The following is an 11,498-nucleotide window of genomic DNA, read 5'->3' on the forward strand; positions in this document are numbered from 1 at the left end:
AGTGATGACATGAAACTGTAAAGAGGTTGTCGTGTTAACGACATCTGCAAGGGCATAGCCATTTTGCCCCATGTGTCTGCTCGGACAGTCTGGACACAAAAACAACCACCGAACGGGCTACCCCAAACCTAGCCCATATGTTTGGCTTTTCGGACTCCCCCAAATCCGTCCCATGTGTGGGGGGCAAAATGGGTCTTGCAAGACTATCCGTCACGTCGCCCGATGGGAGCTCCTACTCGGCGCTGTAGGCGCCCAAACATGCAAATGGCGCCTACAGCGCGCCCTCTGTGGGCCAATTCTACACTCGGCCCAGAAACAGAGTCGTTCGCGGAAAAAGGGATGCAAAAAATTGACAAAATGGGGATTCAATCTCGCGCCACACTTGCCTGTAATTTCTTCTCTTAACCACTACAGCTACATAACAATAGTGAACAAATACAACGCGAGTTGTTTTAGAACTAATGCGACGCGCTATTTATTAATCAGCCATCTACTATACCACTGAGATTTTTTAGTTATTTGGAAACAATTGGGAAAATGTCTATTTTTCTAATAAAAAACAGTTCGTTCAATTGTGGAAAAAGTTCATGAATTTCACAAAAGTTCATCAGTTGTTGAAAAAAGTTCATCAATTTTGAAAAAGTTCATTGAAAATGAAAAAAATTTATCGGATTTGAAAAAAGTGAACTGGTTTTGAAAAAAATCATTGAATTTGAAAAATGTTCACCAATTTTGAAAAAAAATCATCAATTTCTAAAAAAGTTCATCAATTTTTTTTAAAAAAATTCATTCAATTTGAAAAGGATCATCAATTTTGAAAAAAAATTCATCAAACTTGAAAATAGTTCATGTATTTGAAATAAAGTTCACCGGTTTTGAAAAATGCTCACGAACTAAAAATCCGTGCATTTAAGAAAAAATAAAAGCAAAATGAAACGAAGTAGACAAAAAGGAAATAAAGAAAAAGAACAAAACGAACTGACAAAGCAATAAAAGAGGAAAACGAACGGACAGAACAAGAAGCTGGTTAGTGGCCTGGTGGTTATCGCGCATGCTTTACCTTTTTTAATAAAACGAAGATGAACCATTTTTGAGAACAAAGAGGTAGTTGGGCCGGCCCACCACGGGGGGCTGCAGGCGCCCGTTAGTTTGCGAAATGCATACTAACGGGCGCCTGCAGCGCCAAATAGGAAACGCCCGGACCGACAGCATGCATCCACCCCTTTTATACCCAATCCACTCTCCCCCTCTCCGCCACCTAATCTCTAGCCGACCACCACGTGCCAAATTCTAGTTATAACTAACTTAGCACTTCTGAAAAAGAATAAGGACCTGTGATGCGATTTTTACTCAAAAATGTCAATGAAAAAAAAAATGACACATTGGTGCTTTGCATTTTGGAAGAGTTATAGATCCATGGAACTGATGCAAGCTACCTCTGTGATCCGACTCACCAGAACAAGGAAACACGTAGGATTGTAATGGCATGTCATCATCTTGGATCCAATCTGATTTAGAATTTTTGTATGGATCGCAGTCATGATAGTCAAACAACCCACGGACGTATCGTTCTAAGAATTATAAAAATCCTCATAATGCCAGAATAAAATAGGCTTAGCTCTAAGAATAATAAAAATCCTCGTTTATATTCCATTGAATCAAATAGGCTAAGGCAACATGCAACGTTTTTATTCTTGGCTGTAGACGATGCTGGCCAAATTGATAATGGCACATCATTTTTTGTTGTTGCCAAATTTGGAAGTTTCATGTATCAAATCTTTCCCTTCATCCCATGGTCTTCAAATGGGACCAAACACACAGCTTCAACCGTTTAAACCCAAACTCACTTCCTCTACATGTCATCAAACAAACCTAAATAGGACCATCTTTACAAAGGCAAAACAATTTATTTTCGGATAAACTTACACAAGCAGCAAACTTAAGAATCGCTTTGCACAAAAAGAGAAAGACAAAAGGCTTTGCGATGAGCGGCAAAATGGAGGATGCAAGGCTACATACACCATTTTCTCCGGGAAAGAATGAAGCATGCAACTGAGACCGGTGACATGTCATTCATCGCCAGGAACACAGCGGTGCGGTTGTCCTGGCTAGTAGGGCTCCAGGGATTCAACGACTCTCCTCGCTTGTATTTGCAGGGCCATCTGCCTCTGCTCTGCATCGAGGGTGGATCCAAACCGGCTCGCTGCCCATATGAGTGACGCACACTGCTCCCCGAGTAGGTTTCTCATCTGCTCATGTATGGGAGTGTTTTCCTTCACATAAACATGCCCGATGAGCAACAGTAAAAATTCCCCGCATTTCAACCTGCATTATTAAAGTGTTAAGCGAACAAGAAAATTCAGTCAATCGAACAACAACTAAACAAACTGGAGAAACGAATATGCAGTTGATACTGTTTCTAGTAGAGAGGAGCTGGAGAGGCCAGAGCTTTGTAATAGAAATTCAAGACTAGGAAGGCATAATATTCAGCTGCTTATCTCAACCGTTCATCGTGTACACGCTAAGCCACCCAAAAAATATAACAATAATGAACACGTAGAGGTCAACAACTGATACATTTCAAAGATAGCGACGCAGTGGGCATTTCTGTAACCAAGCCAGACTTGGACATGTAGAAATCTTACTTGTTCATAATTCTTCAATTTACGGATGAGATGTAGGCAGATCAATCAGATGAATGAAGTATCTTTTAGCTATAATTTACATGGGACTGGGACAATAACTTAGGTTCAAATTGTTGGGCATGCATTCAGAGTTAATATAAGAACACTTCAGGATTTATACTTGCCTTATGTGTTCTTCCACTTGAATATCCTTCAAAAGCTCAGCAACCTTTTCAAGTCCACTGTATTCCTCAAAATCCTGTAGAAGGAAGCAGTTATATAAGGTACAGACTAGCTGAAGAACAAAAATAATGCAGTGACCAGAAATAATCAAGCCCAACAATTTATTTAACGCGCTCACACCGACTATTAATCATGTTCTGGAATAAAAATTAGTACTCAGACATACTGGGCCAAACAGAGCATATCTTGAAGGACAAATCATCAAAGATTTAGGTATTTCAACCATGCCAGAGCTATCTGCTACTCCCTCCGTTCCGAATTACTTGTCGCAGGTATGAATGTATCTAGATGTATTTTAGTTCTAGATACATCCATTTCTGCGATGAGTAATTTGGAACGGAGGGAGTAGATTATTTGGAACTTCTTTCTTCTATACATAATTTAAGACAACAGTAACAGATTGAGGAAAGAGGTAAAGCGTACAATCTGATTCGAAGGTGAATCCAACATCAACGATATCAGAGCATCTAAGCACACCCCTTGCTCAGTTGGACCTCGGCTGGCTAATATATTCAGCAGTACCTACACCAATCAAAGTCATTAATTGCACTAAGAAGACCCAAGAACAAATAGTGCTAACAAAACAAATGAGCGGCGGATACCTGCACAGCCTTGTACTTGTGGGCCAGAGCAGTGCATCTGCTATACAAAAGGCAGCAACCTTCCAAAACTCGAAGAGCTAGAGCAATTTCGGAATCTGTTGAGGGGCTCGTAATCTTGGTTGGTTCGACTCCAAATATATGGTCCAATGTCACAGCAGGATCCTTTGGTTGATGCAATGAATTCTGAAAGAGAACTGGAATAACTGTCACAGAACATAAACATGTCAGCATCGCTCCTTACTCAGGTGCACACGTACATTTCAGCCAAATAAATGTGTATCCTAATAACACTGAGTGATGACACTGTACACACCAAAAGAACTAAGTAAGGGAAAAAGACTTGGTAGTTTTCTTTGGAATCCCGTGACAAGCTACATTAGACCCTAATGATCATTCGACTCCAAGAAATCCAACACCGGACTAATTGATTTACAGACAAGGGAGCCCAGTCCACTTTGTATCAAAATTTGCGGTTCATTTATGGTATTCCAAGCTGAGGCTGAGAGCTGCAACGCTACGAGGGTTGTGGGGTATAAAACCCCACTCACAGTCATGCATCCATATCAGCAAGATTGTTTTTCCATTTATAAAAAGCTAAACCTAATATAGCACGCGCCGGTCAGGCTGAATAACACAATGAAAGATCATGGAGCTGGTTGGGACATTTATCACCTAAATACTGAACAGCATATTCCGACAAACTGCTCCCACAAAACAGCGCCGACGAAATAACTCAAAGCCTACCGCGTGTAATTCCCAACAGAGGTTCCCCAATGCTCCTACTGGTTACTGAATTTTAGCCATTGCTACTAGACAAGCATAATATAACTAGCATTTCCCCCATTGATTCCATCCAAACACCCACTGATCATCGGCGTTGCGTTGATTCCATCATCAGGCCCCAGTATCCAGTGTGTTCTCTATCGCGTTGGGTGGATCAACATCGCCGAAATGGGCGGGGAGATCGACCGTGGCCAAAAGAAATCACCTTGGAGATCGGGGATGGACTGGGAGTGGCGGAAGAGGAGCAGCTGCGAGTCGTCGGGCGCGGCGGCGGTGGAGCGGAGGAAGCCGAGCAGGCTGCGGAGCCCCCGCGCGCGGAGGAAGGAGAAGTCGGCCGCGGCGTCGCGCAGCCCGGCCCGCAGCGCCAGCGTCACCTCCCGGTACAGCCGCCGCCGCGCCAGCGCCTCCGCCAGCTCCCCGCCCCCCTCCGCCCGCGACGACGACCCCTCCCCTCCCCCCGCCTCCACCGCCCCCTCCTTCCGGCTCATCCCCGCCCCCGCCTCCGGTCGCCGGCGACCTCGCCTCTCCTCTCTCCCCGCTGCTCCTTTCTTTCTCCCAAAATTCCCCTTTTTGCCCCTGGGTCATCGCCCAGAGAACCCAACGCCTTCTTCTTACCATCCGAAGCCCACTCCCGGCCCAACCAGCCCGCAGCTAGGCCCAACGGGCCCGGAGCAGTGACGGGCTAGGGAAGCCCAGGCCCAACGAGCCCGGAGTGGTGGCTAGTGGAGGGAGGGGAGGGCCGCCTGGCGCCGCCAAAACCCTCAGAAACCCCCGGCGAGCGGCGAGGAGAGGCGGCGGCGGCGATGGCGACGGCGACGAGGGCGAAGGACCTGGCGCGGAGGTCGCCGAAGAAGTACGTGGAGGAGGCGCTCTACCGGCGGCTGTTCCGGCGGGGGTCGACGCCGCAGGCGGTGCGGGAGGAGGTGGACGGCTTCCTCGGCAGCCGCAAGCGCGCCTTCAAGTGGGAGGTCGGCGTCTGCGTCCGCCGCCTCCGGCGCCAGGAGCTCTACCGCCCCGCCCTCAAGGTCCGCCCCCCTCCTCCCCTCCCGATCTCGTCGCTAGCCTCGGTTCCTGCTCCGTGACGCCCTCCGTCACTGTTGCGGCAGACTAGATCTGACGGCGGTAGTATGGTCACGGCGGGGAATAGGCCATGTGAGACGCTGCTTACTGGTGTGTTAGTGTGCCATGAGTTACTTTTCATGCAAAGATCGAGATTTGTGTTGCAAATTAGCTTCGTAGGCCTCAAAATCATCGGCTTGCTTGGCCCTCTGGAATGCTTAATTTGGATTACTATCCGTCTTGTCTGTTTGCTCTCTGGATATCCACATCGTTTTGTGTGGGGTTTTTGATGCTGTCGAATTGCTGAGCGAAACAAGGGTAAATGTCGAAACATTGAAATGAGATGCCCCTCTAGGTGCCCTACGTTTATGCTCTCCCTCTGTCCAGTGCTGTTCATGCTAACAGGACAGGTTTGTTGGTGGTGGTTCAGTTGTGGAACGTACTCCCTCCGTTCGGAAACACTTGTCTTAGAAATGGTTGTATCTTGGACAAGTATTTCCGAACGGAGGGAGTAGTTGTGAGTGGTGTTGTATAGATATGAATTTTGTTGTTCAAGTCATGCCCTGTTCCGGTTTGCTGAATGCAGTGTAGGCTGCTGGGATACAGAAGTTGGATCGCACACTTTGGTTGGTTCAGATAGTCGATTGTCCATAGATTGACTCCATTTCCGCTAAAAGTCTGTCATTTCTGTGTTACAGCTGGCCTGTTCATCTGTATGCTTCACTGCGTTGATAATGCTTATCTGCGGTTTTATGAATTACCTTTAGCTTCTCTCTGCCTGTTTCTCTTACACAGTTAGGTTCTTAGTCTTATGGTTTTGTCTTGGCACTGTCTCATTCATTTTTTCTATTGGATGCCTCATTCTAAATAAGCATGGCCTCACATGCTCTGTTACCTGTTGACTGTTGTTGTCAATAATCAAGGTGATCTATTCCCCATGTCTTACATCATTGCAAGTTGCTATGCTTGTATCATATTTAGTATCATAGTAATCTTTGTCGGAGTTTGCTTAGTATCTTTTCACAGGTTAGTTGTTATGTTTTTAAATGTTCCCATACTTATTGGCACTGAGCACACTTTGACCAATTTTTTTGGATGTTTGTCGCCATATTTGCTTTGTAAATAATATCTTTTCTGGACCTAATGCTTTTAAATGTGCTTTTTCCATACTCAGTGTGAACCTTTCTATGATCTTTCCTTGCATTATTTGCACCTAGAGTGGACCCTCTCAGTTAGATAACTGTCTAACTGGGCATTTGACTTTTCTAGCAATACTACATTTGTTCGAATTTTGGTATGAGACAGTGTAGATAATGTTTCAGCTGCACGGTTTTGAACGACTTCTCTATTCTTTGGCCTGCTTTTTTTCTTTTAGGTTAAACCATATATGTGACATTATGGACTGTGAAATTCTCTGTTTTGTTAAATTGTGCCAGTTTACCTGGACTGTAATTGTCCATGCAATCTACACTGCTACATAACATAACAAAAATTATAGAACTGGTCTGTAATTGTCGACTCAATGGAAATAATACTTTGTGTGGTCCATTATGGTCTGTTAGATGCATTCCATGACATTTTAAATACTACCATGACTGCTTGACATCTGGCTGTAGTACTCCTGCTTCCCGGTTTTTTCCAATGCTTTGTACTAGCTGGTTAGTTGCCTACCAAGTTGTGCACTCTAGTTCTGTTGCAACCTTTCATCTGAATGTCCCTCAATCCAGTAGTAGCCTGTAAATGTGTATGTAAGTGCTGTTGTAGTATTAGCTCCCTCTTATTCATGTTACTACTATGTGAACATTAAAGAGTTTACACTGATGGGCGTTCATTGTCTTTTCATTCTTAGTTTGCCTGGAGCAAAACTAGTAAAGTCACCTATATTTCTTTTCACTGCTCAAGTTCTTGTGAATAACTTTGCTTAAAACAGTTTTCTCTTTTTGATTTTTATGCCCTGATTTATTATGATGATGTGCCAAGTGAATCAGTACAGAAAATGCATATACTCCCTCCAATCCATATTAATTGACGCTTACTTAGTACAAGTGGAGTTGTATCAAGTGGGTGTCAATTAATATGGATTGGAGGTAGTATATCCTACTTGGTGATTATTATATGATTTTGAATGTTGCATATCTGCTTGTGGTGGTCCTTTACCCCTTCTATTGTTTATTTCCGCAGCTTACTGAAGTTATGACTAGAAGAGGCATGAATCCTACAGTCGGTGATCAAGCAATCCGCTTGGATCTTGTTGCCAAATCGAGAGGCATCGCTGCTGCTGAGAAGTACTTCATGGACCTCCCAGAAACTTCTAAAACACATCTCACATATGGCGCTCTTCTCAACTGTTACTGCAAGGAGTTAATGACTGAGAAGGCTGGGTCCCTTATGGAGAAAATGAAGGAGCTCAACTTTGCTTTCACTGCTATGTCCTACAACAGCTTAATGACACTATACACCAAGGTCAACCAACCTGAGATGGTTCCCAGCATCATCCAGGACATGAAGGCAGATGATGTATTGCCTGATGTCTATACCTATAATGTTTGGATGAGGTCCCTTGCAGCTCGTCAAGACATATTAGGGGTTGAGAGGGTGATTGAAGAGATGACAAGGGATGGCCGTGTTGCTCCTGATTGGACAACATACAGTAACCTGGCTTCCATATACGTTGATGCTGGACTGCCTGAGAAGGCAGAAGCCGCTCTTAAGGAGCTGGAGAAGCGCAACACTGGCAATGATCTTGAAGCCTACCAGTTCCTCATTACACTGTATGGGCGAACACAAAATTTAGTGGAAGTTCATCGTGTTTGGCGGTCATTGAAGCGGAATAATCCTAGGAAGGCAAACATGAGCTATCTTAACATGATTCAGGTTCTGGCGAACTTGAAGGATCTGCCTGCTGCTGAGGCCTGCTTCAAAGAGTGGGAAGCCCGGTATATCCGTCCACCTAAGACTAAAGCAACTGATGCTGTGACAACTGAAACTTCTAAGTTGGAAGAAGAAGCTTCAACCGAGGCATCTAATAATGATTCTGATGTTAAGGAAACAGAGGACAAGGTAACAGAGGAGCTTGACCTGAAACGTCCTAAATACGACATCCGGGTTGCAAATGCTCTGATGAAAGCATACGTTACAGAGGGTATGCTTGACAAGGCCATTGCTCTCAAGAAGCGTGCCAAGATGCGCGGAGGAAGGCTTAACGCGAAGACGTGGGAGATTTTCATGGAGCACTATCTCAAGGTAGGGGATCTGAAGAATGCCCATTGGTGCGCCGACCGTGCAATCAAGAAGGGGCACAGCAGCGGCAGAATCTGGGTGCCGCCACATGACGTGACTGAGACCTTGATGGGCTACTTTGAGAAGAAGAAAGACGTGGACGGCGCTGAGAGTTTCGTCGAGGTGCTAAAGAAAGTGCAGAAAGATCTGGGGACGGTGGTGTTCGAGCCGCTGGTACGGACGTACGCGGCGGCTGGAAAGAAGTTCCCCGGTATGCGACACCGTCTGAAGATCGAAAACGTGGAACTCAGCGAGGAAACTGACAAGCTGGTCGATTCCATATGTGTTGATTGATTATGTTTATTAGAATCCCACTTTGTTCCATCTCAATAACAGACAGCAGTATGCTCTAAATTGTTTTTGCTGTTTTCTTCTGCAAAACCTGTAACACCAAATGTTAGCCGGACATTTATTTCGGTTCGCCAAGGTCTCTGCACACCATCGGAGTCCTTTTGCTGTTGAAATGCTCTGCTTTTCTGTGGTACTGTGGCCTTGTCTTCGGTGAACCGAATGAATTATAAATGCTTCAATTGTTTGAAACAAAAATTGAATTTATGTACTGTGCAATTGTCCTCTGCTTTTCAGTTGGGCTGTTTGAAATACTCTGCTTTTCAGTTGTGTCGTGGCCTTGTCTTCGGTAAAGAATGAGCTATACACGCTTTGCTTGTTTGAAGCAAAAATTGAGTTTGCGTGTGAGTATCTGACTGCAATGCCCTTAAATATGTGATATGCGGTGTGAAGAATGATTTCTTTGCTACTCTGAATTATACATGGTTATGTGACATTGTGACTGGGTACTTGAAAGTGCATCTGTGAGACTCTGAATGCGTCTGAATTGTACGTAAAAAATTGTGAACATTGTGAAGATCTGTGGCATTGTTATTGCAACCATTATTTGGTGTTTAATGCAAAAATAAATAGAAGCTGTATACCTTGTCACAGAGATTACAAGTGGACGGATGTAAAGTGAAAATAGCTTATAAGAACATACTACTTTTTCTCGTTGAGCAGGGAATAGCCACATAAATGATCAACACGCTTGGACTTGATTTTCAGAGTGAAAACCATGATCTAGCCTTTAGTCGCTGTTCCGACTGCTGCTTCTATCTCCTCACCACGGTGATTTCTGGGAAATGATATTTTGCCTGAATTTAGTTTTCATCAGCATTCACCCAATGAAGTACTTGACACTCTTTTCTTTGCAGTGTCCTTGTTTGGCATTACTAACAACCATATAACTTGTTTCAGATGGGTAGGAGTGTTGATGAATTCTTTCCTGTTTAATGTAGCACTGATCCTACTCTGCTCCATCAGGTATGTTGCCAAGGTCTTCTTTTAGAAGTCCATGTCTTATTGCAAGTTCCCATGAAATGTTTGAAGGCTGTAACTTTAAAAGAATTAAGGAAGCTAGTGGAGATATGCGGCAGATCTATAGAAGGTGTTAACACAAATCATTAGGCCTCTGCATGAATTGAATGTGAATTTGTTATTCTTTAAGAAGTCTTCTCTATTGAATTTACACGCTTGTGTATTATGCAGTGTGATTCAGTTCTGCACAGCTTTTGTGCACTACGCACAAGCAACTGCAGCTCAGGAGATCTTTGACCACACGCTACAGTCTCTTCATGGAATTAAATATCTTTACAAGTAAGCCTTGAACTAGCATTAAGTCAGTAGAACTATCAACCTGCAGTTGATGATTCAATAGCTCAATCTATATCGTTGTAGACACTAGAATCTCAGAGTTATATATACATACCGGAAGACTGCTATTCAACATCTGAATATGCAGGTACAATACACTAGTAGAAAACGGAGCCTTAGCACCGGTTCCATAACCGGCACTAAAGGGTGGGCACTAAAGGCCCCCCCCGCTTTAGTACCGGTTCGGCACGCCGAACCGGCGCTAAAGTGCCACCACGTGGCGTGAGCTCGCGCCCTGGTATGGGGACCTTTAATACCGGTTGGTGTTACCAACCGGTACTAAAGGTCTTTTTTTGAATTTTTTTTTGATATTTTTTGATGATTTAGTCAGTACCGGTTGGTGCCAACCGGTACTAAAGGTTTTTTTTGAATTTTTTTTTAAAAATTTTGGAATTTTTTTTGATTTTGTTTATTTTTATTTTTTTTGAATTATTTGATGATTTAGTCTCTAATCACCTCTCTTAACTGCTCAAGTGTGGATCACTCATTCCAAATCATCTAACTTCCCGACCGGTCACCCATCCCTCTCACTACTCCAGCCCGAGCACGCTTAACTTTCGGGTTCTATTCTCCTTCGTTTCCAAGTCTGCACTTGTTGTTTTCCTAACAATAGTAAGATGTCAATCCTATTAACCCTCAGGAGTTTAGCTTGAGCATGAAGTCACACATTTCACCGTTTGAGTTTGAAACTATTATTTTAAAAAACAGTAATCATTTAGTAACGCTAATATTTCTTGAATAAGTTTGATCATAGTTTGACCACAGTTTGACCAGATTTGACCAAAGTTCAAAAAATTGAAATAATTATTTAGTAACACCAATATTCTTGAATAATTATGTAGTAATATTAATACTTCTTGAATAAGTAGTTTGACCAGATTTAACCAAATTTTTTTAAACAAACTGAAATTTGACCATATCTTTTTTTCCTTTTGGAATTTGAGGATTCTAAAAAATTCCAAACAGGCCGTAGGCCGTCTCCATCGGATGCGGATTTTGGTGCTGAATTTTTTGATATATTATACGTTTTTTTTCCGACATCGTATGCAAAAGTTATAGCCGTTTTACATTTTCCCTACACTTTTTGCAAAACATGTCCAAATTTACCTAACTAGTAGATGTAGTAATATAACTACCTCTCGAAGGATTTTATTTTTTGAAGTTTTTATCATTTTCTTTTGATTTTTTCAGAACTGAAATGGCG

General features: G+C 43.3%; 2 protein-coding genes across 2 annotated transcripts; one reads left to right on the top strand and one right to left on the bottom strand.

Annotated features, from left to right (window-relative positions):
- Positions 1-1,668: 1,668 nt before the first annotated feature.
- LOC119332643 lies at positions 1,669-4,755 on the bottom strand. The gene is made up of 5 exons (XM_037605807.1): positions 4,458-4,755; positions 3,470-3,672; positions 3,291-3,389; positions 2,810-2,883; positions 1,669-2,325 (listed from the first exon to the last, which is right to left on the bottom strand). The coding sequence occupies exons 1-5, from the start codon at positions 4,738-4,740 to the stop codon at positions 2,109-2,111; spliced, it is 876 nt and encodes a 291-aa protein (XP_037461704.1). The 5' UTR covers positions 4,741-4,755; the 3' UTR covers positions 1,669-2,108.
- Positions 4,756-4,988: 233 nt separating this feature from the next.
- On the top strand, positions 4,989-9,150 carry LOC119332642 (pentatricopeptide repeat-containing protein At1g60770-like). The gene is made up of 2 exons (XM_037605806.1): positions 4,989-5,277; positions 7,493-9,150. Exons 1-2 carry the CDS (start codon positions 5,056-5,058, stop codon positions 8,882-8,884), a joined length of 1,614 nt encoding a protein of 537 aa, XP_037461703.1. The 5' UTR covers positions 4,989-5,055; the 3' UTR covers positions 8,885-9,150.
- Positions 9,151-11,498: the final 2,348 nt, after the last annotated feature.

This window comes from Triticum dicoccoides, chromosome 7A, assembly GCF_002162155.2.
Source record: "Triticum dicoccoides isolate Atlit2015 ecotype Zavitan chromosome 7A, WEW_v2.0, whole genome shotgun sequence".
In the NCBI taxonomy this organism is placed as follows: Eukaryota; Viridiplantae; Streptophyta; class Magnoliopsida; order Poales; family Poaceae; genus Triticum; species Triticum dicoccoides.

Bases quoted from the DNA above. Each gene is read 5' to 3' on its own strand.
- LOC119332643 (XM_037605807.1), bottom strand. From the start codon at position 4,740: ATGAGCCGGAAGGAGGGGGCGGTGGAGGCGGGGGGAGGGGAGGGGTCG. The intron at 3,390-3,469 runs GTATCCGCCGCT...TGATTGGTGTAG, and splicing joins ACAAGTACAAGGCTGTGCAG to GTACTGCTGAATATATTAGC. The intron at 2,884-3,290 runs GTACGCTTTACC...TTCCTTCTACAG, and splicing joins ATTCACCTTCGAATCAGATT to GATTTTGAGGAATACAGTGG.
- LOC119332642 (XM_037605806.1), top strand. From the start codon at position 5,056: ATGGCGACGGCGACGAGGGCGAAGGACCTGGCGCGGAGGTCGCCGAAG. The intron at 5,278-7,492 runs GTCCGCCCCCCT...TTATTTCCGCAG, and splicing joins TCTACCGCCCCGCCCTCAAG to CTTACTGAAGTTATGACTAG.